General features: G+C 52.8%; 10 protein-coding genes across 10 annotated transcripts; 4 read left to right on the top strand and 6 right to left on the bottom strand.

Annotated features, from left to right (window-relative positions):
* Positions 1–562: 562 nt before the first annotated feature.
* Positions 563–1,993, bottom strand: A1O5_07628 (uncharacterized protein; the record flags this gene model as incomplete). The annotated part of the gene is made up of 5 exons (XM_007748217.1): positions 563–826; positions 868–1,064; positions 1,125–1,677; positions 1,797–1,838; positions 1,892–1,993. 5 exons carry the CDS (start codon positions 1,991–1,993, stop codon positions 563–565), a joined length of 1,158 nt encoding a protein of 385 aa, XP_007746407.1.
* A 2,362-nt stretch (positions 1,994–4,355) lies between these two features.
* A1O5_07629 (uncharacterized protein) lies at positions 4,356–4,886 on the bottom strand (the record flags this gene model as incomplete). The annotated part of the gene is made up of 1 exon (XM_007748218.1): positions 4,356–4,886. One exon carries the CDS (start codon positions 4,884–4,886, stop codon positions 4,356–4,358), a length of 531 nt encoding a protein of 176 aa, XP_007746408.1.
* Positions 4,887–4,945: 59 nt separating this feature from the next.
* A1O5_07630 (uncharacterized protein) lies at positions 4,946–5,248 on the bottom strand (the record flags this gene model as incomplete). Its single annotated transcript, XM_007748219.1, has 1 exon — positions 4,946–5,248. The coding sequence occupies one exon, from the start codon at positions 5,246–5,248 to the stop codon at positions 4,946–4,948; it is 303 nt and encodes a 100-aa protein (XP_007746409.1).
* Positions 5,249–6,742: 1,494 nt separating this feature from the next.
* A1O5_07631 (uncharacterized protein) lies at positions 6,743–8,433 on the top strand (the record flags this gene model as incomplete). The annotated part of the gene is made up of 3 exons (XM_007748220.1): positions 6,743–6,873; positions 6,932–7,043; positions 7,099–8,433. 3 exons carry the CDS (start codon positions 6,743–6,745, stop codon positions 8,431–8,433), a joined length of 1,578 nt encoding a protein of 525 aa, XP_007746410.1.
* A 718-nt stretch (positions 8,434–9,151) lies between these two features.
* A1O5_07632 (uncharacterized protein) lies at positions 9,152–10,768 on the top strand (the record flags this gene model as incomplete). Its single annotated transcript, XM_007748221.1, has 1 exon — positions 9,152–10,768. The coding sequence occupies one exon, from the start codon at positions 9,152–9,154 to the stop codon at positions 10,766–10,768; it is 1,617 nt and encodes a 538-aa protein (XP_007746411.1).
* Positions 10,769–10,969: 201 nt separating this feature from the next.
* Positions 10,970–12,030, bottom strand: A1O5_07633 (uncharacterized protein; the record flags this gene model as incomplete). The annotated part of the gene is made up of 3 exons (XM_007748222.1): positions 10,970–10,998; positions 11,092–11,727; positions 11,802–12,030. The coding sequence occupies 3 exons, from the start codon at positions 12,028–12,030 to the stop codon at positions 10,970–10,972; spliced, it is 894 nt and encodes a 297-aa protein (XP_007746412.1).
* Positions 12,031–12,652: 622 nt separating this feature from the next.
* On the top strand, positions 12,653–13,897 carry A1O5_07634 (uncharacterized protein; the record flags this gene model as incomplete). The annotated part of the gene is made up of 1 exon (XM_007748223.1): positions 12,653–13,897. One exon carries the CDS (start codon positions 12,653–12,655, stop codon positions 13,895–13,897), a length of 1,245 nt encoding a protein of 414 aa, XP_007746413.1.
* A 1,110-nt stretch (positions 13,898–15,007) lies between these two features.
* On the bottom strand, positions 15,008–15,552 carry A1O5_07635 (uncharacterized protein; the record flags this gene model as incomplete). The annotated part of the gene is made up of 2 exons (XM_007748224.1): positions 15,008–15,241; positions 15,427–15,552. The coding sequence occupies 2 exons, from the start codon at positions 15,550–15,552 to the stop codon at positions 15,008–15,010; spliced, it is 360 nt and encodes a 119-aa protein (XP_007746414.1).
* A 1,942-nt stretch (positions 15,553–17,494) lies between these two features.
* Positions 17,495–19,790, top strand: A1O5_07636 (uncharacterized protein; the record flags this gene model as incomplete). Its single annotated transcript, XM_007748225.1, has 4 exons — positions 17,495–17,717; positions 17,767–17,791; positions 17,842–18,420; positions 18,473–19,790. 4 exons carry the CDS (start codon positions 17,495–17,497, stop codon positions 19,788–19,790), a joined length of 2,145 nt encoding a protein of 714 aa, XP_007746415.1.
* Positions 19,791–20,279: 489 nt separating this feature from the next.
* On the bottom strand, positions 20,280–21,512 carry A1O5_07637 (uncharacterized protein; the record flags this gene model as incomplete). The annotated part of the gene is made up of 3 exons (XM_007748226.1): positions 20,280–20,904; positions 21,030–21,300; positions 21,353–21,512. 3 exons carry the CDS (start codon positions 21,510–21,512, stop codon positions 20,280–20,282), a joined length of 1,056 nt encoding a protein of 351 aa, XP_007746416.1.
* Positions 21,513–23,197: the final 1,685 nt, after the last annotated feature.

The following is a 23,197-nucleotide window of genomic DNA, read 5'->3' on the forward strand; positions in this document are numbered from 1 at the left end:
GGAGAATTCTCTTCTCAGGTGTGCCTCAGTGTAATACGTGATTTGCACAGTGGTGTCAATGGACAAGCCCGTATCTAGTCTTTCAGGGGATAAAGTTGTAGGCGATCAGGATCTACGGTTGGTATCTGACAGTGTAAAAGTTTGAGACGACTACGTTTCAACGTGAAAAGCGGCAGGAGAAAATGAGGTTCTCATGATATCATTAACTTAAATACCTAAAACACAGTGATAGAAGTCGAGAACATGGCATAGGGCCGCGGTTCGGTCAGAAGGTTGTCCCGCCCGAACAGAAGTGAATGGCTCCCTGGAGTAGAGAAAGGCTCCCCGGAGCAGAGGAGGCTTTGATAAGCAAACCGTGCATTGGATTGTGGCTCGTTGGTAATGAAGCGAGGAAAGGAAATGGACGGCGAGGGGGGTAGATCGCCCACATGTACCGGTACCGAAGGTAGCCATGTGTGGAGGGCATGGTGGTGGAGTCGTTCAAATCGTCACAGCCATTACCTCGGCGAATCATCCCCTGGGTGGCAACAAGGGAACAAATCCAGCTGCGTTCAAGAGCTTGTTATGGGTATCGCGCCTTGATCCAATTGCCGATTTTGGAGAGTGCTTCATTCGTAATGCATATCGGCAGGTACAGGTCGGCATTGGCTCGGTCAGCGGTTGGGCTTCCGTTTTGGCATCCCCATTTCGTAAGGGCTTCATAAGCCAACTGGCACATGAAGATCCCAATCTTGCTGCGGCGCGGCAGCTCGCCCCACCCGGCAACTGGTCTCATATTGTACAGCACGCAGGATATGACTTTGCCTCCCTTTGTCGGGACGATCTTCTTTGCACTGTGTCTCAGGTGGCAGACGACCACACACGCACAAGCCAGTCGCGAAAGCTCTCCGGCCGGACTCCCACCAGCTGGTTGAGGTTGGTATTGACAAAATCATAACGACCTTCGGCAGTGGCGATCAAATGATGAACCCGAGTCTCTCGCGCATGGTCTCCTACGGCCCGGGCGTAGGTCAATGCATCTTGTAACGAACTCCTTGTATGGCCCGAGATTTCAAATGGCCGGCCTGCAATTAGTCAGTCTGTGAACTGTGTTGGAGGGGATCTCGCCGGTGTTTTGACCGTACCTTGGATTTCCTCAGCGATGGCCACTACATCTCGTACCGACAGTCGCTCGCCTCGCAGGCGGAATTCTCTCGGCCACGAAGGCAAGTCCAGGGCTGCGACCACAAACCTCGCGACGTCAGCAGCCGATGTCATGCAAATTGTAGCAGGCTGTCCGGCGCTGTTGAGATAAGGGACCTGTGCCCGCCTTCGACGGAAGTCCATCAGATAGTCCCCTTCCTGCCCGATGTTACTTCGCAGACCGATCTGTGAGGCCGCCATGCCTCCAGGAGCGAATCTCTCGTAGAGGACGCCGCAAGTGAAGACTGTGAACCGCATGCCTGAAGGTTCATGTTGATGAAGCCGAAGAATGGCTGCACGACGGCCGTTGTCAAGAAGATCGTTCTGTGGACGCAGAGAAGGAGGCCCACCAAACTCGGAGGGGACAAAGCGACGTACGTGGGCTGCCGCTGCTGCATCAATCAGAGCAAGTTGGGCATTGCCGCTGACTGTTGAGATGACAGTGTCGACACCGGCCAGTTTGAACTTGAGGTCTGCAGGGTTTGAGTAATCGACCTGATCAACCGCAAAGTCAGTGAAAGCGGATTTCCGAATGATAGCCCTTGCACGCAGGCACAGACGAATATCCTTCACCCACAACATCGTACATAACGGAAACAAAGTGGGCAACTTACTTGGAGCACCTGCCATCCTCTCGCTGTCAGACCTGGACTAGGCTTCGTTGGTCAGTTGCTGCTAACAAATAGCGGTGCCGGGGACGCTCACGTACCCTTCGAGACAGGATTATGAACTGATGAGAGGTCTGTGTCGCGATGCTGTTGGCAATGTATTGGGCCAACCCGTTGGTGCCAACGACTGCGACTTTGATCATGGCTGCGCTGTGCCCAGGAGGGTGGTTTCTGGGTTCAAACATCTGGACATATATTTGCCAGAGACCAGCATCGTGGCAAGGTCGCTATACTACAGTGAGTCAAATCAACTGCACCAATATCAGGAGATGGTGCCTTTATGCAAGCACATGCAGTTGCATGACGCCTAAGCTGCCTAGCCAGATGTATATATCAGTGGATGATGGGTGAATAGAAGTCGATCTCTCAGCCAGGATAGGGTCAAGCAGCAGTATTAAGGCCCAGGTGGTGGACCCAGAGAATGGGAATAGACCACCAATGGGGCCTAGATCCGGGGGGAAAGAGGCTACACAAGGCAGACAAGGACAGAAGTTCTCGATCACTCCTTGCCAATGATAGTGGCCGTCTCAAGAGTCATGCTAGGCAGAGGAGTAGGCGTCGAAGGAAGTCTGCTAGGGATGAGTCGGTCCGGCATTCACGCGGGAGTGGATTGCTTCATGGCCTTTTGGCCATTTCGGTGGTTGGAACATGATCAAACCGGTGTCCATGGTGCAGTGCACATCAAACAGGCAGGGAATAGAGTCCACCCGGAGGAAGATTAACAGTCGAGGACGACGTCGATAAGAACAGAAAATTGTCGCATCTTCGACAAGCAGCAAAGCCACGATTGGTGGGATTTACACACAACAGCAATTCTGAAGGAGCTTGCCGAGGTTTGAGGTTCTGCACAACAGTGTCGCGACGGATCTGTGTACTTTGATCGAGGTTTAAAATGTACGAAGTGGTTGGTGCAACAATGGTAGAAGCTAGTGGTATCCCGGACCCAAGCCAGAGGATGTTGGTCAGCCCTATCAGGCCCGCCGCGGGAATGACCATTGGGGTCCATCCCGCAATGCCAGGACCCTCTTCAGCCGTATGGTCATTCTGACTTGCTGACTCGTAATCTCTAGTGACTCGATGGAAACAAGGGAATTTGCTGCCTGCTGCGACCTCATGCCACTGGAGCAAGCGCCAAAGTGCGCAAGACGGCCGCGGCGGGATTCGCAGCCTCCCCCAAGCCTCTGGCAGATCATGTTTGTGTCCGGCCTTGGGCACCAAATAGCGTCCGAATCTCGGGATCGGTTCAACCTGCCTTTGGCGCCAGGGGAAATAGAGATATTGGAACCGAGCTCGACGAACGAGGTTCGAATCCGCAGACAGAAGTCGTCATCGTCCATCACTGCTTTGCGGAGCAGCCGAGATCAACGTCACAATCGCCGCATGGGTAATCCTCCTCTTGAAACGGCTGAGATCTCGGCTGAAGACAAGCCTAACAATCTTCTGTCCGTTGCAACGGCTTTCTGGCACTCGGTGTCAAGGGATGATTTGAAGCCGAAATCTAAGAGAGGAATTGCGCTCGACCTCGGCGCTGTGGCGGTCACGTTTTCTCGCGTGTTCGTCGCGATAGGGCCGGTGGCTGATCCAAGCACCACCCTGGTCAAAGTAGCGTATTGATAATAATCCCTCGACCGACAACACCCACGGAGCCTGTCCTTGGGGTGGGCTGACAGATCCAAAGGATTGCATAAAAGTCAAAGCTTTGGAAGTTTTGCGCTGGATCCGATGAGAAGGATGGGGAGGAAGGGCAGGAAGGGGGGGCGAGAACCAGTGTGGAGTGAAGGTTTTTGGCATTTCCTCGAGGCCATGGGGCCGGGTGCAGTCACCCGAGGATTCAAGCGTAGACCATTGAGATAGCAGTCAGGTGTTCGCGAGGTCTAAGCTCATTGCGATGGATTCTGGATGCGACGGGTGTCGTTTTGGTTGCTGAAGGACGAGAGGCAGCTTGACTCTTGATGGCGGTGCAAGCAGTGCCAGTGCGAAGGCAGCTGGGTGCTTGGTGAGTGTTGGTGCAGTCGGCGCCAGTGAGTCGAGTTGATCTCATTGTCTTGGCGCCAAAAGAGAAGGGAAAAGCTCACCCAGGCCGTGCCGCTCTTAAACCTACGCACCTCCCTCTCACCTTCACTCACCCTTCACCCTGAACTCCTCTACCATGTAAAGCGCCTACGAGACTGTGAGATCACGCCTATGAGTCACGTAGGATTTGTTTTGATTTGGTTTGGTTTGGTTTGGCCGTAAACATGGTGTACGATGAAATCAGACCGACGGTTTGTTGAATTCGAGAAGAAACCATACAACTATTCTCAGCCCTCCAGCCTGACAATTCATAGCTCAGTCCATGCAATAGCCTGTGCCGATAGGTAGGCTGTAGAGCACCGGCAACGGAATGAACAGTATTAATGTGACAAAGGGGGAGATCATCAACACCAGATATAGGCCCCAAGTTGCATCAAGTGTTGGCCTGGTTGACGCGATGCTCTGGCCTCGCGGCGCGTATCGAGTCTCCGGTTACGTTCGAAAGATATATCCTGTGTCAGGTGTCCCATAATTGAGGAAAGCAGAACGAGCCCACCATGTGTTTGCTACGGCCACCACATAAGATATCTGTTTCCAGAGAGAGGTAGGGCGAATCGTGCTGAAAATGCCAATGGTGTTTACCAAGACCGGCAGAACATCAAATGCGAATGGATTTGTCTCCCAATCGTGAAGGACGCTCGAGTTGGCTACCGATTGGTTGAAGCAGAGGCCCGCCAGGAGCTTCACTCCGGATTGAGTGATTTCCCATTCCCCATGGCAGCCTTGCCGTCGGATGCTGAACATTTGCGCCGACTCCATGAAACTGAGGTAGATATCGTCGGCCGCGTCCCCTGTAGAGCCTATTGGAGATGGCGCGGCCACCGAGTCGTTACCGAAACTGCCCATTAGACAATATGCGTCTCCTAAGTCGGGAGTGTCGGCGGATATCCATCCAAAGCCCAAGCCTGGCGCCGTTGCTTCAAACAATGACGCAGACACAAAACCATTGTATGAGTATTGCATCGTCTGGTTCAGAAAGATGTGATCATGCCTGAGACTAGTAATTGATTTGTTTCGTGTCGCTACAATGGCGTCGACATCGGCGGATACTTGCCATGTCTCATTCCGGGCCAGTCTCCTTTGAATCTCAGTAATGGAGGCAGCAGTGGTAAGTCGAGCAGCGCCGCCGAGTTCTCGCTAAGGATTAAAGTGTTGTAACCGTATGCCAGGGGAAAGTTGGCGGCACTAGAATACTCCTGATCGTTCCTCGAAGCATTCAAAAACCCGGAATTTGCGTTCATGCCCAGATAGATCGAATTGCTCAAAGAGGTGTGCGACCCAAGGTCCGGATATGCTAGCCCGTACAAGGCATTTGGAAAAGCCATTGTTCGTAATCGGCGCTGTGCTCATGCCGCCCAGATACTGCTTGTAGGCGACACTCAGGACTATTGGTAAGAAGGTAAGTATACAGAGTCCAACACGCCATGCCATGTGGACATGGCTACCGATGAATTGCTTTCGAAGTATGGCGTCGTAATTTTGGAGTGCTGATTTACCAACTCGAGCTTCGAGAAGAAGGAATGAGCTTTGCATCACTCTCTGGAGGCAAAAGTTTTGAATGCTAAGCACGATACCGATAATGGCGATTCGGTTCTTGACTCCGAGGCGCCATGGGAATGAGCAATATGGCAGGATCGTGAATATCGCAAGTACGAGGCAGGCAAGACTGCCAAGCAGAGCAAAGCTGTCCTTTTTATCGATCCATGGCTTTGCAGACGCCTTGCCGAGTGATGCTGACTGCTCATCTCAGGAAGGTTGCGATTCAGCGGGAGAGAGTAGTGCTTGCGTGGAGGATTCCATGGTTGGCTGTGGAGATGAGTTTCCCCAGATGGAATCGCCGGACTGTCCTGTTCTCAAATAACATCGCGGATATGAATATGCTGTAGCATTATGGGTACAGCCTTATGTGCCTCAGCGCGGCGCACCAGCATTGATACACCTGCGCGCCATGTCCCAGCCGCCGACAGGAGTCCGTTGGTTGCAGTTGGAACTAGATCCCGGCTCTGGTTCAAGTGGTGTATGAGGTAGCGGTTGTGAACACGAGCTAGAGGGGTTGATGCTCTATTTTAAGATAGATTCTCCCCCTGGTGATTGGGTACTGTTTGCGGTGGGACGGCACGAATGGGGGCCATGCCATTTTGTTCATTGTGGTGATAGAACAATCTTCAATTTTGGACAGGGAAACTATCCAAAAATAAGATTGTATTACTGTGCCTACATTGTTACGACTCCAGCCTTGTCGACAGCGGGTAGAGTCTGCAAAGTTCGCTCGGCGGGGAGGATCGTGAATTACACCTGGTAACGAATGGCACATACGGCAGGGAACAGGCAAGCCGAAGCGCCAGCATACCCGTGTGTGTGAGATACTGTGGGCTTGTCATAGCTTGCCAGCTTGATCATTGATGAGCAAGAGCCTGAGCAAGAAACACTTTGCCTAGAGGGGAAGCTGGCCACATTGGGCTATTATGTACCCAGAAGCATTGACTCCCAGACGCTGCTTTTGACCTCCCGGGCCCCCGTGGCGGGCGAACACAGGGCGGCATCACTCTGTTCCCAAAGGGCGGCCGAGGGTTGGTGGTGAGGGCGACAGGGCAATGAGGGCCATTCAGGGTCGGGCTAGTGAGGCTCGCTAGCTAGAGCCAGTGGGTCCCGAGGTCGAGTTGATCTCATTATCTTGGCATAGACGTGACGCGCCTTCAACCCCCAACCGCGCCGCCGAGGAAAACGACTAGGTACCTACTATACTACTTTACACCTTGTTTTGCTGTCGCGCCTCTGACCGTCTCCCTGCCCTCCATATTTCGTTTCACGTTGCGATAATGGGGCGAGATGCACGCAACACGACAGAACCAGGACCTCAACAACCTCCTTATGGCTTCCAACTCCATTCGAGTAACATGTCTTCTGCCGAGACATCTGTAGCGGTCAAAGCAAAGAGAAGAAGAACGAGGTTGGTTGACCTACCCCGCGCTTTCTGCCCTGAGACGTCTTCTAATCACCGTCCATAGTCCCCAGGACTGTGCCACCCTCGAAGCCGCGTACCAACAAAACTCCAAACCAGACAAGGCCGAAAGAGCCCAGATAGTCCGCCGGGTTGCACTCGGCGAGAAAGAAGTTCAGGTGGGCACCCACCTACAGTCACCAGTTGGTATCAAGGAAGCTGACCTCCTTCTAGATATGGTTCCAGAACCGTCGCCAGAATGACCGCCGTCGGTCCAAACCACTGCAGCCTCATGAGCTCGTTGCCCATCTACGTAACAATGCTGCGAGCCCTGTTCCTGCTCAGACGAGCTCATCTCCAGTTCCTGAGGACCTTTCCGCCTCTTTGCCCCATTTCAACTCAACTCTGGCGCCTGTTGAGCCAATCAACCGACCCGCTTCGCGAGGCTCAAGCATTCACGATCTTCTCAACCCATCCCCATCAGAGGATGAGACTAGCGTCAAGCATAGCTCCCAGGAAACCCTTGGCAGAATCACGCCGCCATCCAGCTTTGAGGAGGGCGGGTTGAGCATTGGGACCATGCCGCCTGCAGATGGGATTCAAAAGGACGTGCCCGAGAATTGTGATACCCAGTTGGAAGCTAGTAGTGACCAGGGAAGCGCTAGAAAGAGAGGCCACGATGAGATGACCGGAGTAAAATCTCCTAGTCACGGACCAGAGGGACAAGGGAAGACCGGAGTGATCAGTGTCTCTAAGGAACCTCTTGTGAGAACGTCGAGTTTTGTACGGCTGGCAATGACTGTGGACGGAGCTGTCAAGGTTCGGACCAACAATGACCCCACACCATCCCCAGAAAAGCCACGGGCTTCACCTCCAACCGCACATAACAAGGAAAAGGCCCCCCTGGTTCGCAGCAAAAGCGCCTTGAATGGTGTGGAGGTTTTCCGCGAGAGCGCACAAGGGGCAGGGTCGAAAGGAATATTTGGCCGATCTCGGGACGCCAGAACTTGGGAGTTTTACTGCGATAGTAAGACCAAAGATGCCCTTTCGACCCAGGCTGAAGCCGAAAGTGCGGGATCTGCTGTCAGCGCCATCAACCTCATTCGATCAAACAGTTTCAAGCCGCGTCTGCAGGCTCTCAGCCCATCTTTGTCGAAGACCAATGCTCGCCTGGCCACTCCGAAAGAAACCAGACGGAAGCTGTCTCGCGCGAAGTCTTCACTGGGGCGTCTACAAGGCCTGGATTTAGCGGTGGAGCCATCGGGTTGCAAATCTAAGCCTGTTCACGGCCACGTCAGATCACCATCTGGAGACTCAGACAAAGAGAATTGGGCGCCTGGTACGAGACTGTCGGAGCATCCTTTACGCAGAACGCAGCCTAGCGCACGTCAACGGCCGGTCTTGCAGGAAAATGAGGAGATGACGTTCCCAGATGCCAGTTCTTCACGAAAGCGCCATGAAGAAGGGTTTGACAGTCAGCAATCCCCAACAAAAGAGAAGGCCAAAGGTGAAGAGCTCGACTGCGTGCAGGGGCTGCTTTCGCTCAGCCAGGGAGCTTGGTCCAGATGAAGCGGCCTGCAAAGATATGGATGGAAGCAGCAGGATGACTGGCCAGGGAGGATATTTGTTTGATTACGGAGGCATGTTCGAGATAGCACAAAAGAGCATGGGATATTTGCATTTTTATCTGCATGGACTGTTCGCAGCCAGTCTGGGGTGGAAAGGGATCATCAACCAAATGTATTATGATCGCTATTGGAAATCAATTGAAGAGGTTATGTTTGTTGAAGGATTATTGTCTTCTATTCCTTTGCTCTTTTTGTGCCCGGCGGGCAACCGCAAGTGCCTGACGGTAGCAAGCCACGTGGGCAACAGCGACGATCCAGAGCCATCACGCCCCGATCTCAAGTTGATGGCTCGACCACCAATCAAGGGCCATCGTGTCCCTTATCCAGTTGAGCTCTTAATATTGATAAACACCCTCGGAAAATATCAGCGTCACTGTTTACATTCTTATAATCTTTTAAGACCGAAGTCTATATCCCTACTTACCTACTCAAGGTACAGCCCCTCCAAATTTCAGGGAGCACGGCAGTTTGTCGAGACGCCGCATCTCATTCGCTCAGGGCCGACACTCCTTCTCCACGTCTCCTATCGTTGCACCAACCCTCGCCCTCGAACATCCAACTTGGATTGTATGTCTCGAATCTCTCGGGACCTTGCTCACAGTGCGCACAATGGCAATGCGGATAGTCCAATGCTATCGTCTTCTCCACCCTCTTCCACTATGCAAGCCTTGCGATGTGCCGGCACGCTGCCATCTAGCAAAATCCCCCACGTGGCGGTTATCGGCGCGGGCATTGCAGGACTTCGCTGCTCCGACGTCCTCGCTCGCAGCGGCGTCAAAGTGACGCTGTTTGAAGCCCGAAACCGTATCGGCGGGAGAGTCCATCAGATGGAATCAGGTGGCTACCTCATGGACATGGGGCCAAATTGGATTCACGGTACCAGTGGGAATCCCATTATGCATCTCGCCAACAAGACCGGCCTGACCATCTTGGAGCCAGAAGAGCACCAGGCGCTTTTCGACACCGAGGGAAGAAGGAGGTCTGACTCTGAAGCCGTCTGGCTGTCGAGTAAAATGTGGGAGATGGTCGTCGATGCATTCAAGTATTCCGATGAGCACTCTGCCGACATCGACCCCCGAGTGAGTCTCTTTGAGTACTTCAAATCTAAGCTTGACGCGGACAAAGAGCTCAGTGGACGGAGAAAACAAGACCTTCTGCATGAAGCGCAGATGTGGGGGCCTTTTGTGGGCGGCTCGGTCGAGAAACAGAGTCTCAAATTCTTCTTCCTGGAAGAATGTATCGAGGGAGAGAATGTCTTCGTTGCCGGAACCTACAGGGACATCTTGAAGGAAATTGGCCGCTCCGCGACAGACGAGAGTAAAGTCGACCTGAGACTCGAGACGGAAGTCGTTCATTTCGAAACAACGTCCGACGACAGCAACGACGACGGTGTCAAGGTTACCGTTACAGCTTCATCTGGCGACCAATCCAACTTTGACGAAGTCGTCATCACATGCCCGCTGGGCTGGCTAAAACGACACCACACGCGGGCATTCACGCCGGCGCTGCCACCAAGACTGGCCTCAGCCATCTCCAATATCAACTACGGCCGCCTGGAGAAGCTCTACGTGACCTTCCCGTCCGCCTTCTGGCTTTCTCCTCCCGACACGGAAGAGGACCCCAAAAACCTGTCGAGCTATCCGATATTCACGCACTTCCACGATCCGGCCTACGTGCCTCACGCGAGGGATGAAGCATGGAATCAATCCGTCGTCTCACTCGCTCACCTCCCAGCGCATTGCGCCCATCCGACGCTGCTATTCTACATCTACGGACCCTGCGGTACACATCTGGTCAATTCCATCAAGGACCTCCCGAGCCACTCGCCAGAATACAACGCCACCCTCGACAGCTTTGCATCCCCATTCTACTCCCGTCTGCCCAACTACAGCCACGCCAACCCCGCCTGTGAGCCCGGATCGTTCCTGATGACGAGGTGGCAGGCCGACCCTTTCGCGGGGAACGGCTCGTACTGTAATTTCCAAGTCGGCCTCGAGCGGGGCGACGAGGACATTGAAGTCATGCGCGACGCGGGCGGGATGTGGAAACGGGGCCTGTGGTTGGCGGGCGAACACACCGCGCCGTTTATTGCGTTGGGAACGACGACCGGGGCGTGGTGGAGCGGAGAGGGCGTGGCGAGAAGGATCTGCACGAAATGGGGGATCAGTGTGCCTGAGGATGCGGCAGTGGAGGAGGCAAATGGAAACGCTGTTCACAAGAAGGAATTAGACAAAGACAAGGCAGACGCGGCAAATTTGAGTGCGTTGGCGATTTGATTTTCAAGGATACATGCATATTCTCGCCTCTTTTTTTGCATAGCCAATGCTCATCTCATCTAAGACCTAAACCTCTTTGCGCAGCTAGTGAACCACTCTGCTTCACCGTGTCGCACAGTATTAACTCTGAAAGGAAGGTCTGCGGTTGAAAGAAATAATGCTCGCGTTGTCGAGCTGTTCCAAGGAGAGCGCCGTGTCGGATCACATCTTCTCGAAAGCCTTCTCGAACTCTGCGCATGGGAGGCGGTCAGTTGGTATGTCACTTTGACGGCCGAAACCAAACAAATCAAGACTACAAAAGGAAACAGAAAGAGAGCGCTCACCCTTGGTAATCACGTCCATCTTGTCGTCATCGGTCAGGTCTCGGGGCTGGCCTCTCCAACGGTTCTCCGTGGCCCTCGCCAGTCTTTTCTTCAATTGCTGTTGCCGCTGGTGGCCGTACTGGTCTAGAGCTAGTTTGATGCCGATGCGTTCGACGCGGCTGGCAAAATTAAACGGGTTCTGGGTGCGAGCCAAGAAGCGCTTCTCAGGCCTGCTGGATCTGGCTTGCATCTTAGCTTCTAGAGCTTCGAGGGCAGCTCGCTTCTGAGCGCGTGTTCTTGGCCTCGCGAGTGATTCATCGGCTTGTTTAGGACCGCGTTTGCCTCGCTTCGGCTGTCGTTTGCTGACACGATACGGCGTTCTTGAAACAGAGGTTGAAGGAGTAGGTCCATCACCAGCCTCAGCTTGGTTGTCTTTAGCAGGAGCAACAGAGGCATGGTTCGGGGCAATCGGAGGACCGGGAGAAGCGGACGAGAGTGTCGAGTCAGCTTTTGGGATCGGGTCATAGAACCAAGTGATCGGCTTTTGAGTCAACACATCCAAATGCGGAGCGAAAGGGGTCTCCTCCTCATTGTCGGGCAATTTGTCCCAAGATGGAAGCGAGGGATTCGAGTTGAACATATGGAAGACAGCACTATCTGTTTCCTTCGTGTCAGCAATGAAGGATTTATGAAGTTTTGCATGGCCCGTGATGCGGGATGAGGCAAGATACCCTTGACTGCTCTAGTAGCTAGTTCTTGACCGACTTGCAGACCAGACACGTTGCCCGGATTTGAAGTAACTAGTATGCTGCTCAGCTTGACGCCGCGCCGTGCGAGTTTTCCCAGAATCATGTGCTGGACCGTTTCAGGGGAGGCCGCGGGATCCGGGACATTGATGTATAGCGACTGCATCGCCATCACGTTCACCTGCAACACATTTTGGTCAGGTGAAGAAGCCATGGTCGATGTTGGTCATGGGTGTGTATTTGGGAGGAAATTGAGAAGAGAGTCAAAGCCAAGTCGCAGTGGACGACGGGTATAAATTAGCCGCAAACAAACATTAGTAAGTGAAGTGAAGTGAGAGTGAATGGTCGTGAAGTCCTGTCTTCTCGCGCAGGCGTCTGCCCGCAGTAGTGAATATGGCCGTGAGCGACATATCACATTGCGATGCACGGCGTTGGCCGGGAGGATCCAACCTGTCACACACCAAAAGTGAATATTTGCAACAACTTCATAGCGTGGTGATGGACATAGACATGGACGTGGCGGCTTTGTGGTGTTTTGCACGAGATGAAATTTGAAGCATCTTGAGCATCACCATCATGTCGTCATTGTTTTCTCCCTCGATGGATCAACTTCGGCTGCTGCTCTGGCGCCTCACCAGCCTCTGCACGTCCCTCCCGTCAAAGCGTTACACGGCCCACTACCTCGTAACCGCCACCAGCTTCACTAACTTGCCTCCAACCTCTCTCCTCTCTCCTCTCTACCTTCTCTCTCCTCTACTCTGCCTGCCGCACTTGTGGAAACATATATCATCATTATGGCAATGTCCGGTGTGGAATTGCAATGAATACCCACAACCATGTCTGGTTTGAAGCGTAAATCGTCACGCCCCGCACACCACTCTAACAATTCCGCCAGCGCCTTCATCAATCCATGGCCATCCGCAGGGACGCCAACATGGGCCGAACTGTTTCAATCGTCCTTCCCACTTGGATGGTACTCTGATGAGCTCAGTGGTCATCAAAGAGCCCGACAACTCAACGTCATCACTCCAGACTGGGGTAAGGCGGATCTGGGAAGGAGGAATCTTGACAAGTCCAGTTGTATCGTCGGAACTTGGTTAGGCCATGCAAGCGCCCTGGTGGAGCTGCCACCTCTCGATAATCCCGAGCACAAGAGCACATGGCTTCTTTTCGATCCTATCTTTTCCATGCGAGCAGGACCGACACAGAATAGCGGTGTCGCACGGTTCAAGCAAGCTCCTTGTCAGGCCGGGGACCTACCAGGTTGCGATGCAGTCTTTATTTCCCACAATCATTACGACCATCTGGACGCTGCTTCAATCAAGGCGATTGTGAAGAAGTTTCCCCAGGCAAAGTTTTTTGTCGGACTTGGCATCGGACAATGGATGTCATCTATTGGGGTTTCAGGGGCACAAATCTGCGAGATGGACTGGTGGCAAAACCGCGAGTACAGTCTTGAAGACTTCGGTGTCCAGCCACTGCTAGCGTCGACCGATCAAGTCGTTTTCAGATTCTCATGTGTGCCCGCCCAGCATAACTCTGCACGGAGTCCCGTCGACCAGGGGCGTACGCTCTGGTGTGGCTGGGTCGTCGAACGTTTTCTTCGCTCACAGGACGAATCAAGCGAATCCAAGGTGGCCCGACGAGGGGCCATCTATCATGCCGGTGATACAGGCTATCGCAGGACATCAAGATCGGACGTTGTCTGTCCCGTTTTCAGAGAAGTTGGGGAGGAATTCGGCCCTGTCGATCTTTCATTCATTCCTATATGGCGCGGTGGAACTCTAGGGTTCTTTTCCTACATGGGGCTGCGACTGTCGCATCACGACATACCCGCAGCATTCCATGCTTCTCCAGCTGATGCCATTGCGATCCATCTTGACGTCCAGTCACGTAACAGCGTTGGAATTCATTTTGGGACATTTGTTGGTTCAGAGAGCGAGACTTACGAAGCCACCATCGAGTTCGCTGAAGCGTGCGAGAATCGATCTGTCGAAAGCCTGGACAGTCAAAGCGAGGGTGGCAATGGGCGTGCAGGATTACTGGACATTGGCGACAGCCTGGCCGTACAAATTTCTTAAACAGAGGGTTGCGGATCCGACGGTTGTGCAGGAAGAACTATTACTTCCACCTATTGAAGGTGGTCATCATTGGCGTCTTGAACATCAACGAATCCTCTGCTTCGCCTACTCCATATACTGACAGCCTCGAGCTTTCCCTTCATCTAAGATGGGCAAGCTGAAACTGCAGGCTGATGGGTCTGAATACGGGCGACCTAGCCCCTAAGTGAAAGAAGCCTCTGCCTACCTAGGTAAATTATCGGCGATGAAAATCTATCCGCCAAATACGCCCCGGTCCCAGAGGGTGAGGTACGACTAGTGAGACCTTCGGAACGCCTGAGGTCCACCCAGACCATATTTAAATCTATCCTGTCCTTCCGCTGAGTCGTCGCATTCAGCTTCACTTTGTTCACTCCCCATTACAAGGATTGTAAGAGGATCTAGTTGTACTATATACCCTTGATGTTCAGCGAAGCTGGATAGAGTGCCATTTATAGTGTAACAAGGTAAAGTGGCTGTGCTGTGTTGTGCTGTGCAGGGCTGGTAGAGAGGTAGCAAGGGGGGAGAGCAGTTGTCTAGTCACATGTCAAACCAAAATGGGCTGGCAGAGTGCCTTTCTTTACAGTTTGAGTAGAGTATCACGAATTCTATGGCTTTTGGTGCCGTCTACCTAATTCTTGAGTGTTTTATCAGTCCTGTCCTGTTCCTCGATGCTGCCGCTGTGCTAGGTGTTCGTAGCCCTAGCCGCTGCCCCCCCACCCCCCCGGGGGGGTTTTGGTGGTGGTGTTGTCTTGTCAGTGCCAACCAGAAACGCGTTCTCGATTCCCGACCTGCTGGACAGGCCTCTGTGCGTTGTTGCACGTGCACGCCGAACCCTGAAGTGCTCTGTTACAATAGGAGTGCCTCGTAGGGTAGATTAGCCGGCCATGTGAACCAGGTAATTTCCTCTCCCTCTCGCACAATCAATCAAAATTCAGACCCTTTGTCCAACATGGTACTTCCTAGTCCTCTCTAATCGCCTACCCATATCTTGCTCGGCCTGTGGCTCCTGGCACGGTATTACAGGTGGAATGGTCACCGTTCCACATGCCTTCTGCCTAGAAGAAGGAGACTGCAGTGCTGGCCATGCCCTTAATCTTCTCCCCAGATCCAGGTCAACACTTCACAGATATAGTCCCAGATCTTCCACAGCGTCCGCTTGACGTATTCGAACACCTTTTCCCACGGAACGAAGTACACAACGACCGCGGCAGCAGCCGAGAACAACTCGTCTAAAGCAAACACTCCCTGCGCAACGGCGTTCCCAGGCGCGCCTTCTAGAAGTCCCCAATCTGTATCGAATGAAACACTGTTGTAGCTGATAGCCTTGACTTTGTGAAATATCGATATTGAGCCATAGACCCGGAGACGGAATGCGAAATGGGTGCAATTCGCCAGAGAGCAGCAGAAGTCGCCGACCCCGAATCATGATGGAATTCTCGTCCCAAGTCACCTTGAGGCAGTCCTCAATATCATGCGCACCAACACCGGTAGATGACACAAATGCTTACCACGTCCTGTAGTGGTTGGACTCGTCTGGAGAAACTGCCAGCTTGCTGGCCGGCGTCACCCTTGACGACAACGGCGGCAAAGGCAGCAGCTAGCCATATGATGAGAAATCCAGTCACCAGTATCATGGTCTTTCACTTTGTCCTCCAAGCTCCTCTGTGGAAGCTAGACCTGACATACCTCTGAGTTCGAGGCCCTTATGCCTGAGAGATCACCTGAAAGTATTCATCGCAAGTTCCAGCATCGCAGGGATAAATTTTAGGCTAGGCAAAATGCTTGGAGAATGAGGTCTTAGCGGAGGTATTTGTAGGGATCGGCAGCGGGAAACCATAGAGGGTCACCGCAGGTCATGGTCAGCTTGCAGCCATTTGGGATAATTGCCGGTGGCAGTCATTCCCTGGTCTTGGCTCTTCTGCATGATTTGCAAAAAAAAAAATAGGTGTTAGGCAAAGACTGTATTGATGAGAATGTTTAATATTGGTGTAGTCAAAGAAAGTAGACAGACTCCTTCATCAAGAGCCGTGTGGGAAACGCAGTGCTGGATCTGTTATGTGAAGGTGCTTCGGAGAAGTCAGTCAGGGTGACGTGCTCTATCGAACTGCCTGGAAGAAGCTATTCGAGCTGTGTTTTACCTATATTTAACGAGAGGGGAACTCTCTCGTAAGTTAAATACCAGCTGTCGGCGGGAACTGGAAGCTCTTTGTTGCCCTGCCTTAGGGAACCTCGGTGCTGGCGTGGTCGGCCTGAGTATTCGCAATCCCCTATTTTTCAGTCTAATACCAGTAGTAAGCCTTGACGTGTCAGGCCCGTCAATGGATGGAATGGCGCCAAGGGGTGGATAGGACAGGTCGTACGTTTGGAGAAACGTAGTTTTGAATTGTCGCTCTCCTCTCCGTACTGCATTTTCTGTAAGGTAATATCCAATATTGATTGATTACCTCGTCCTTGGAAAAGAGGGAAAAAAGAGCAACAGAGCGTTTGAATGAAAATACCAGGCGCCGTCACGTGCCCGGATAACCTTCCTCATAGTGGTGGAATATTTTTAGCACTGGTTCCAAGTACGAGCAGTACGATGTAAACACCAAGACGCTGTTCGGCCCCTGAATTAATCAATTTCAGCAGGCAGGTCAGGTATTTCTAGGTAAGTAATACTAGCCTAGGGACAAAGGATTGGCCAGGTTGGAGGGCGGCTATCTGACCCTTTTCGGCGGCTCAAATGTGCTGCTCAGGGCCTCAGGAAGCGCCGATGAAGTTCCACCAAAGTTCACACTTGCTCCCTGGGCGCCTACGCGAGCATTGGCAATGCTGGGCGAGCCCGAATCTGGCTCCTCTCGCCTGTTGCTATTAACTACCTCCTCGTCCCAACGGAGGTAGGTACGGAGTAGATATAACGGTCTTTAGGAAGCTCACATCTTTTCAGGGCACCAGTCCTGAATCTCTTGGATCAGCGTCTTGTCAAGATGCCTTGATGTTTTCGTATGCTTGACGCCTGCCTCCATTCAGTCTCCCACCAGCCTTCCATCATGGCCGAAATCCTGGGTGCAGCATCGGCCATTGCGGGGCTGATGTCGTTGAGCGGCACTGTTCTCGCTGAGGGCTACTCATTCGTGGGAGCTGTCCACAGAGCCCCGAGAGAGCTGCGGCAGCTCTTGAGTGAGACTGCCGCAATAGACACTGTCATCGGGCAGCTGCAATGTCTGACGGATGATGATGATCGGGTGGCGGCTTCCGGCAGCAAGTCGGCTCTGAACGAACTCAGCAATTCAGGCGTTTTACAGGAGTGCAAAGAGTCTCTGCTCTCTGTCAGGAATTCCATTGCCGCCTGTGAGCAGGTTGCCGGCCATCGAGTACGGAATCTTGGGAAGATGATCATATGGCCGTTCAAGGAGAAAGAAACCAAAGATGCCTTGGCCAGGTTATCCAGACTCCGAGATCTTCTGAGCACAGCCATGGCTGTGGATGTGAGGTAAGCTCTAAAGCGGACACTGCCTGATCAGCAACCAAACCGACACTAATTTGTCCTGTAGCTTAACGTTACGGAGTGTCCGTCTACTTTCTCAGCGAAGCTCTATGGGCGTCGAAGCTCTGCAGACACGAGCAGCACGCAGGGATGACAGAGAAGAACGAAGAGTTTTGTTCAAGTGGCTAGATCCAAGTTCAATCAATGTTAACGAGAACTTAGAGGAGGGTTTGAAACATCATCATCCTGGAACAGGCAGTTGGTTCTTCGAGTCCGCAACCTACATATCTTGGTCGAGCGGGCCATCAACCCTCCTGTGGATAAATGGGATCCGTGCGTGGCTCCCTCAATCTCTCAAAGCTTTACTGACAGGACGAGCTAGCCGGTAGTGGGAAGACCGTCCTGGCGTGAGCTTGTCCGCTTGTTCTCCGTGCAGCAATCTCTCTGACGCCTCTAGGTCTTCCATTATTCAAGCGCTTCGTGCACAGACTGCTGAACCAGCAATGAGCTTGGTGTATTTCTACTTTGACCACAGAAACTCAGCGAAACGAACCTTGAAAAGTTTCCTGGGGGCTATTTTGCTGCAACTCATATGCCAACATCCAGACTTGCTGGATGAAGCCACCAGTCTTTATCAAAAATACGAAGCTAACTTCGGCAATGCTATCAGCAGCACCGACCTTCTCGCTCTGCTAACAACTTCGATTCAAACTGTTGGCACCCTCGTGGTTGTGATCGACGCTGTGGACGAATGTACGGAACTTGAAGATTTTGTCTCAGCCCTAGGCAGAATTGTAGGAACAGAAGGTGCTATAGTCCGAGTTATCGCTACAGGTCGCCATGACCACTCGCTTCAGAAACACATGGGAACCATGGCCGCTTACCGTGTCACGCTCGAACACAACATTGGAGGCGACATCAGTTCGTTCGTCCGCGCCGAGGTGAATGCACGAGTTGCTGCACGCAAAATCAGGATCAGGTCTCCTGAGCTAAAAGCCCTCGTCATCGAAACACTATCTCGCGAAGCCGGTGGCATGTAAGTCTTCGGGACACTAGAGCCCTTCGCGAGCTGATTCATTGCGGGACAGGTTCCTTTGGGTGAAATTCCAGTTAGACATCATTTCAAAAATAACAAATGATAAAGCAATCCGCGGGGCTCTCCGTGAGCTTCCCAGAGGACTGGAAAACACCTACATCCGTGTTCTGGAACAAGTCAAGGAACAGAATGCCCATGACTTGGACGCAGTCTGCAAGATGTTGATGTGGCTTGTCTCATGCTTGACACCTCTGACTCTGAGTCAGCTTGTCGAAGCCGTCTCCATCAAGCCAAATGACTCGGAGAGAGACCTTGAGAAGATGGTCACCGACGAAAATGATCTCCTCGAGATACTTGGGAGTTTGGTCGTTGTTGATCGAGATCAAGACGACCCAGTGGTGAGTCTGGCTCACTTCACTCTTTACGAGTTTTTAGTTTCACACCGGTTGAGAGGCCACGAAGCACTCTCAATGTTCTTCATCCCAGCCCGCGGCTATCTGGATGTCGGGTTGTCTCTTGTCCAATATCTGTCGTTCTCTGATTTCAGGGAGCCTTGTGCAACCCAGGCTGATCTGATACATCGCACATCCTCCAACAAGCTATTGCTACTCGCCGCAAGGCATTGGTTTACACAATTACGCGCTTTGGGTGGTCGAGGTCCGCTTTCCAACTACATCCACAGGTTGCAATGGTTTATTGAGCCATGCCGGAAAGGAGACTTTCACTTCGTCTCGTGGCAGCAGGCGTATCACGGTTCTGTCTCGGACTTGCCTCAGACGAATCCATTGGTTTACGCACATCGCTTCGGAATGTCCAATCTCTTCGACATCCTGATACAGAAGGGCGCCGACACCCAAGCGTTGTCCGAGGATGACTACAGTCCTCTCGCGATAGCGGTGATCTCAGGCAAGAAGGATCTTGTCGCAACCCTGCTTCAATCGAAGCCCAGGCCAGACCTCGAAGCACAATATGGCAGGGGCTTGACCTGCCTCCATCTCGCCGCCGAACGTGGGAAAGAGGATATCGTGCATCTGCTACTGGAGGCCGGAGCTTCTCCCCACGCACGGAGCGTGTCTGGCACGACACCATTGTATCGCGCCGCTCGAGCCGGCTCGATCGCCACGATGGAGCTTCTGCTCAACGCTGACAGCGAGATCAACGCGGAGACATGGGACGGGTGGACCGCCATCTTCGAAGCGATCGAGAATCACCACGTCGGCGCCACCCGGTGGCTGATAGCCAGAGGAGCCGATGTAAAGCGCAAGCTGGGCGTGGGTACTTCGGTCTTGGAATTCGCCCAATTTCACGAAAACGCAGAAATCATCCAGATAGTCGAGGAGGTATTGCGGTCGCCATTGAGGACATTTTGATAAAGCAAAGCACGCCTCAAGGAAACACAGCAACTCCATACATGAGTGAATGAACCAACGAATGGACAGAGGAATGGCCTTCTCAAATCGCAATTGTTGGCCTGTATACAATCCGATCTAGCTGAACCTCCCATTTTTCAGGGAAATTTTCTATTTAGTGATTGGAAAATGTGGTATATACGATCCATTTAGTCGAAACAGTTGGCGGTTCGACTGTTCAACTGGCCATGTATACACCTCTATTTCTCTGTCAATATAGAGCAGACTAGGATAAAGAGAGGAGAGAAGGATGTGAGGATTTAGAAACGGACGCGCGACGAGGGCGAGGGAGAGAGAAGATGTTCTTTTTACAGATGGATCCATTCCTTCATCGCTCAATATAGATACCACGATATTTCCGCGATGTAGGCCTGAGTGGGAGGTGAGATCGCTCGGTCCAGCAGGACCTGGGGGGCAGCATCGCCTCGACCCATCGAGAGCTGTGCCCGCTTACGCAAATGGATTCGGACCGAGATTCTCCTTACAGCTCGTCTTCCCATCAATCACCCGGAGTCGTGGGATGCCGGTCGGAGGAGGAGACGTTGCTTCGGGCTGCAACAGCTCGCGCCGGCTCGGCCGCCACGTGGCGGCTCGCTGATTCTCCATGTCCTCTGGGCCGTTCACCATGCCGCTGAAGGGGCAGGTCATCTTTTGCTGTTCGTTGGCCAGGCGGACCTGCTCCATCGTCCGGCCGAGACTGGTGGTGCTCTTCTCCGACGAGGTCGACGACACCGTCCCGGCGATTGAGTCGTCGTCGTTTCCTCCCCCGTTGCCCAGGATCCTCTTCCCGTTGAGGTAGCCTTCGGGCTCGCGCGCCTCGGCCTCCATGTCCTCCTCGATGTCCTCGTCCAAGAACTCCCGGCCGTCCTCGACGTGCCATTTCGCCATCAGGTCGTTCTGGATCCAGATCACCTTGCCGATGGCCTTGACGATGGCAATCTTCTGCGTGAGCTCCACTCGCGGGTGTGAGAGGATGGCTTCCGTCATCGAATCCTGGATGTAGCCCAGACACACGCCGAGGAATATGTAGTCCACATGGAGAGGATTGCGGCGTCCTTTGCCGACATGCATCAGCCTAGGAGTGTTATGGTCAGACATGTCCTTCTCTCCCTCGATGATGAAGTAGACGACCAGATTGGCACGTACAGGACGTCCGGTCCAAAGTTCGAAAGGGGGGGGGGAGGTAGTACAGGCGCTTACCCTACTTTGTCCAGATATTGCCAGTACTCCATTTTACTGGGGTCGGAATTGAGTTTCGTCAGGTACCATCTCAAGAACATCTTCCGATGCCTGATCTGTGCGTCGTCTTCTTTGATCCATTTGACGGGGTTTTCTTCGACACGACTATCTCGTGTACTGAAAACTCGGGCCGTGATGTCGTGTTTCAGCAACTTCTTGTAGACCATGTTGACGATGGCCGGGATAATGGCTTTGATGTATTTTTGTCCCTCGATCAGGGCAACGACATCATCTACACCGTACCAAAGGTCAGCAGAGGAGGCCTATGAAATTGCCCGTTTGACAGCTCGATGCTCGAACGGCATCAGAAGCTCTCTGGGCGGAGGGAGAGTGCTTGCCTGCTCCGAATTCAAGGAATTGCTGGAGGTATTGAACTCGAACTGGGAGCGACGTGTACAGTTCGCGCCGATCCACATGTTCCATGGAATTCGGAATATCCCCCATTGTGCCGGCGTACAGTGAAAAACGAAGGAGACGTCCTGGAGCTATTTCCGCACGGGATCTTGTCCGCACGTTGCGGATCTTTTTGAATGCGAAGCCTTCTCGACCAAGGAACAGAAAGCCAGCTCAAGAACGACTCCAACTTTGGTTCGCGATGGCGAATTCATGATTTTAAAGCCGGCCGGATTGATCCTGTGTGCTTTGTCAGGCCAAGGAGGCGCTTCCGACAATTCCTCTCACCGAGCCTATTTGCAACAACACATCTCCATAGTCGACTCCCCGATTGGGACGAGTCGAAGATAATTTTTCGATCCGTCCCGCTAGGGAGCAACCCACGTTGCCAGTTTCCACGTGCAGTGGCGTGACCATCATCCGCCTGGGGCCAGGGCCGTTACGAAACCTTGTTCTAGTTGCATATTGAAACCATGGTAACGCCACTCATTGATCAACGGGAAAGCATATTGTCGATATCTCCCGCCAGTGCAGCGGCCATCTTGAAGACCCTGCAGCTGCGTAAGCGAGTCTCTAGAAGGTGATGTACGGGCAGATTCCTCGTTTGCCGAAACCGGTGGGTCAAATTCGGAAGATACACAAGGGGGTTGCTAGCCCTAAGGCATGTCTCAGAAAGCAAACCACGTTTCTTCCAAGCCCGTCAGGAGGTACTGGGTACCGGTAGGGAAAAATTTCAACTCTCTTGCGCCTTGCGGGGCATTCCAGAACCGTGGATCCAGGAACTTCTTTCAAGCCCGGCGATTGGTATCCGAAGCTAGCAATCCCAAAAGCCAACGGGCAAGAAGCGACAACTTGTGGGATTGGTGCCCCCTGAAAGACCGTAGCAGTCTAGCCAGTAGATAGTAGCCTCGCACGCGGCAGACCGATTATTAAGCAGTAACAAGTAGAGTTCCCGATCGCAAAACGAGGCTGACACTCGGCGATCATTGAAATTGAACAACATCTTGGTTGCCCCTTTCAGAACCCGAGGCTTCGTCGAGCTCTACTGGGTACTCGGTACCATTACAAGTAGGCTTGACTATTATTGGGGGCCAGGGTTCGCTCTCCTGATATTGTACCTCGTACTAACTTAGATCGAACCGCTTGAAGCTAAAGCCGAGGATGTGGGTATTGAACGGAGCCTTCACGGCCTTGTCCACCTCCTGCACTTGGTAAGTAGTTGGTGAAGGGACAGAGTGCCGCCTACTGTCTGACCACGTAGCAAGGGATGTTGCGAGAATGACCGCTTTCACCCACTGCAGCGTGATGAATCCCCTGCGGTTGCGTTCCAGAATCATTGATGGAAGCAATCCCCGAACCTTGGCTGTATCAAGTAGAGCAACAATCTGTCGGACAAAACCGTCGAGGGAACAGGGGAACCTAGGCGACTCCCACCAAAGGCTCGTTCATGCGGTAATGTTCGACGTTGCCGGCTGCGAGGCTCTGTGATGAGGCGAGAGGTTTTGCGTGTCCTGTGGCGTGATGGAATTCCCTGCGGTATCCACAGACCCATATTTACTGCGTGCCTGTCAAGTATCATCACTGCGGGCAGCCTAGTGGAAACAATCGGAAAGAAGCAGGCACAATTCGGCAGTTGTGGGCATGCGGGACAGCGACAGAGCCAAGAGGGAATGAATTCTTCTGTAGCAAGCAGAGGAGGGTCAGAGGCTGACGAAGAGTGTGTGAGGACTCTCGTT

The sequence above is a fragment of the Cladophialophora psammophila genome, assembly GCF_000585535.1.
Source record: "Cladophialophora psammophila CBS 110553 chromosome Unknown aczJe-supercont1.11, whole genome shotgun sequence".
NCBI lineage: Eukaryota > Fungi > Ascomycota > Eurotiomycetes > Chaetothyriales > Herpotrichiellaceae > Cladophialophora > Cladophialophora psammophila.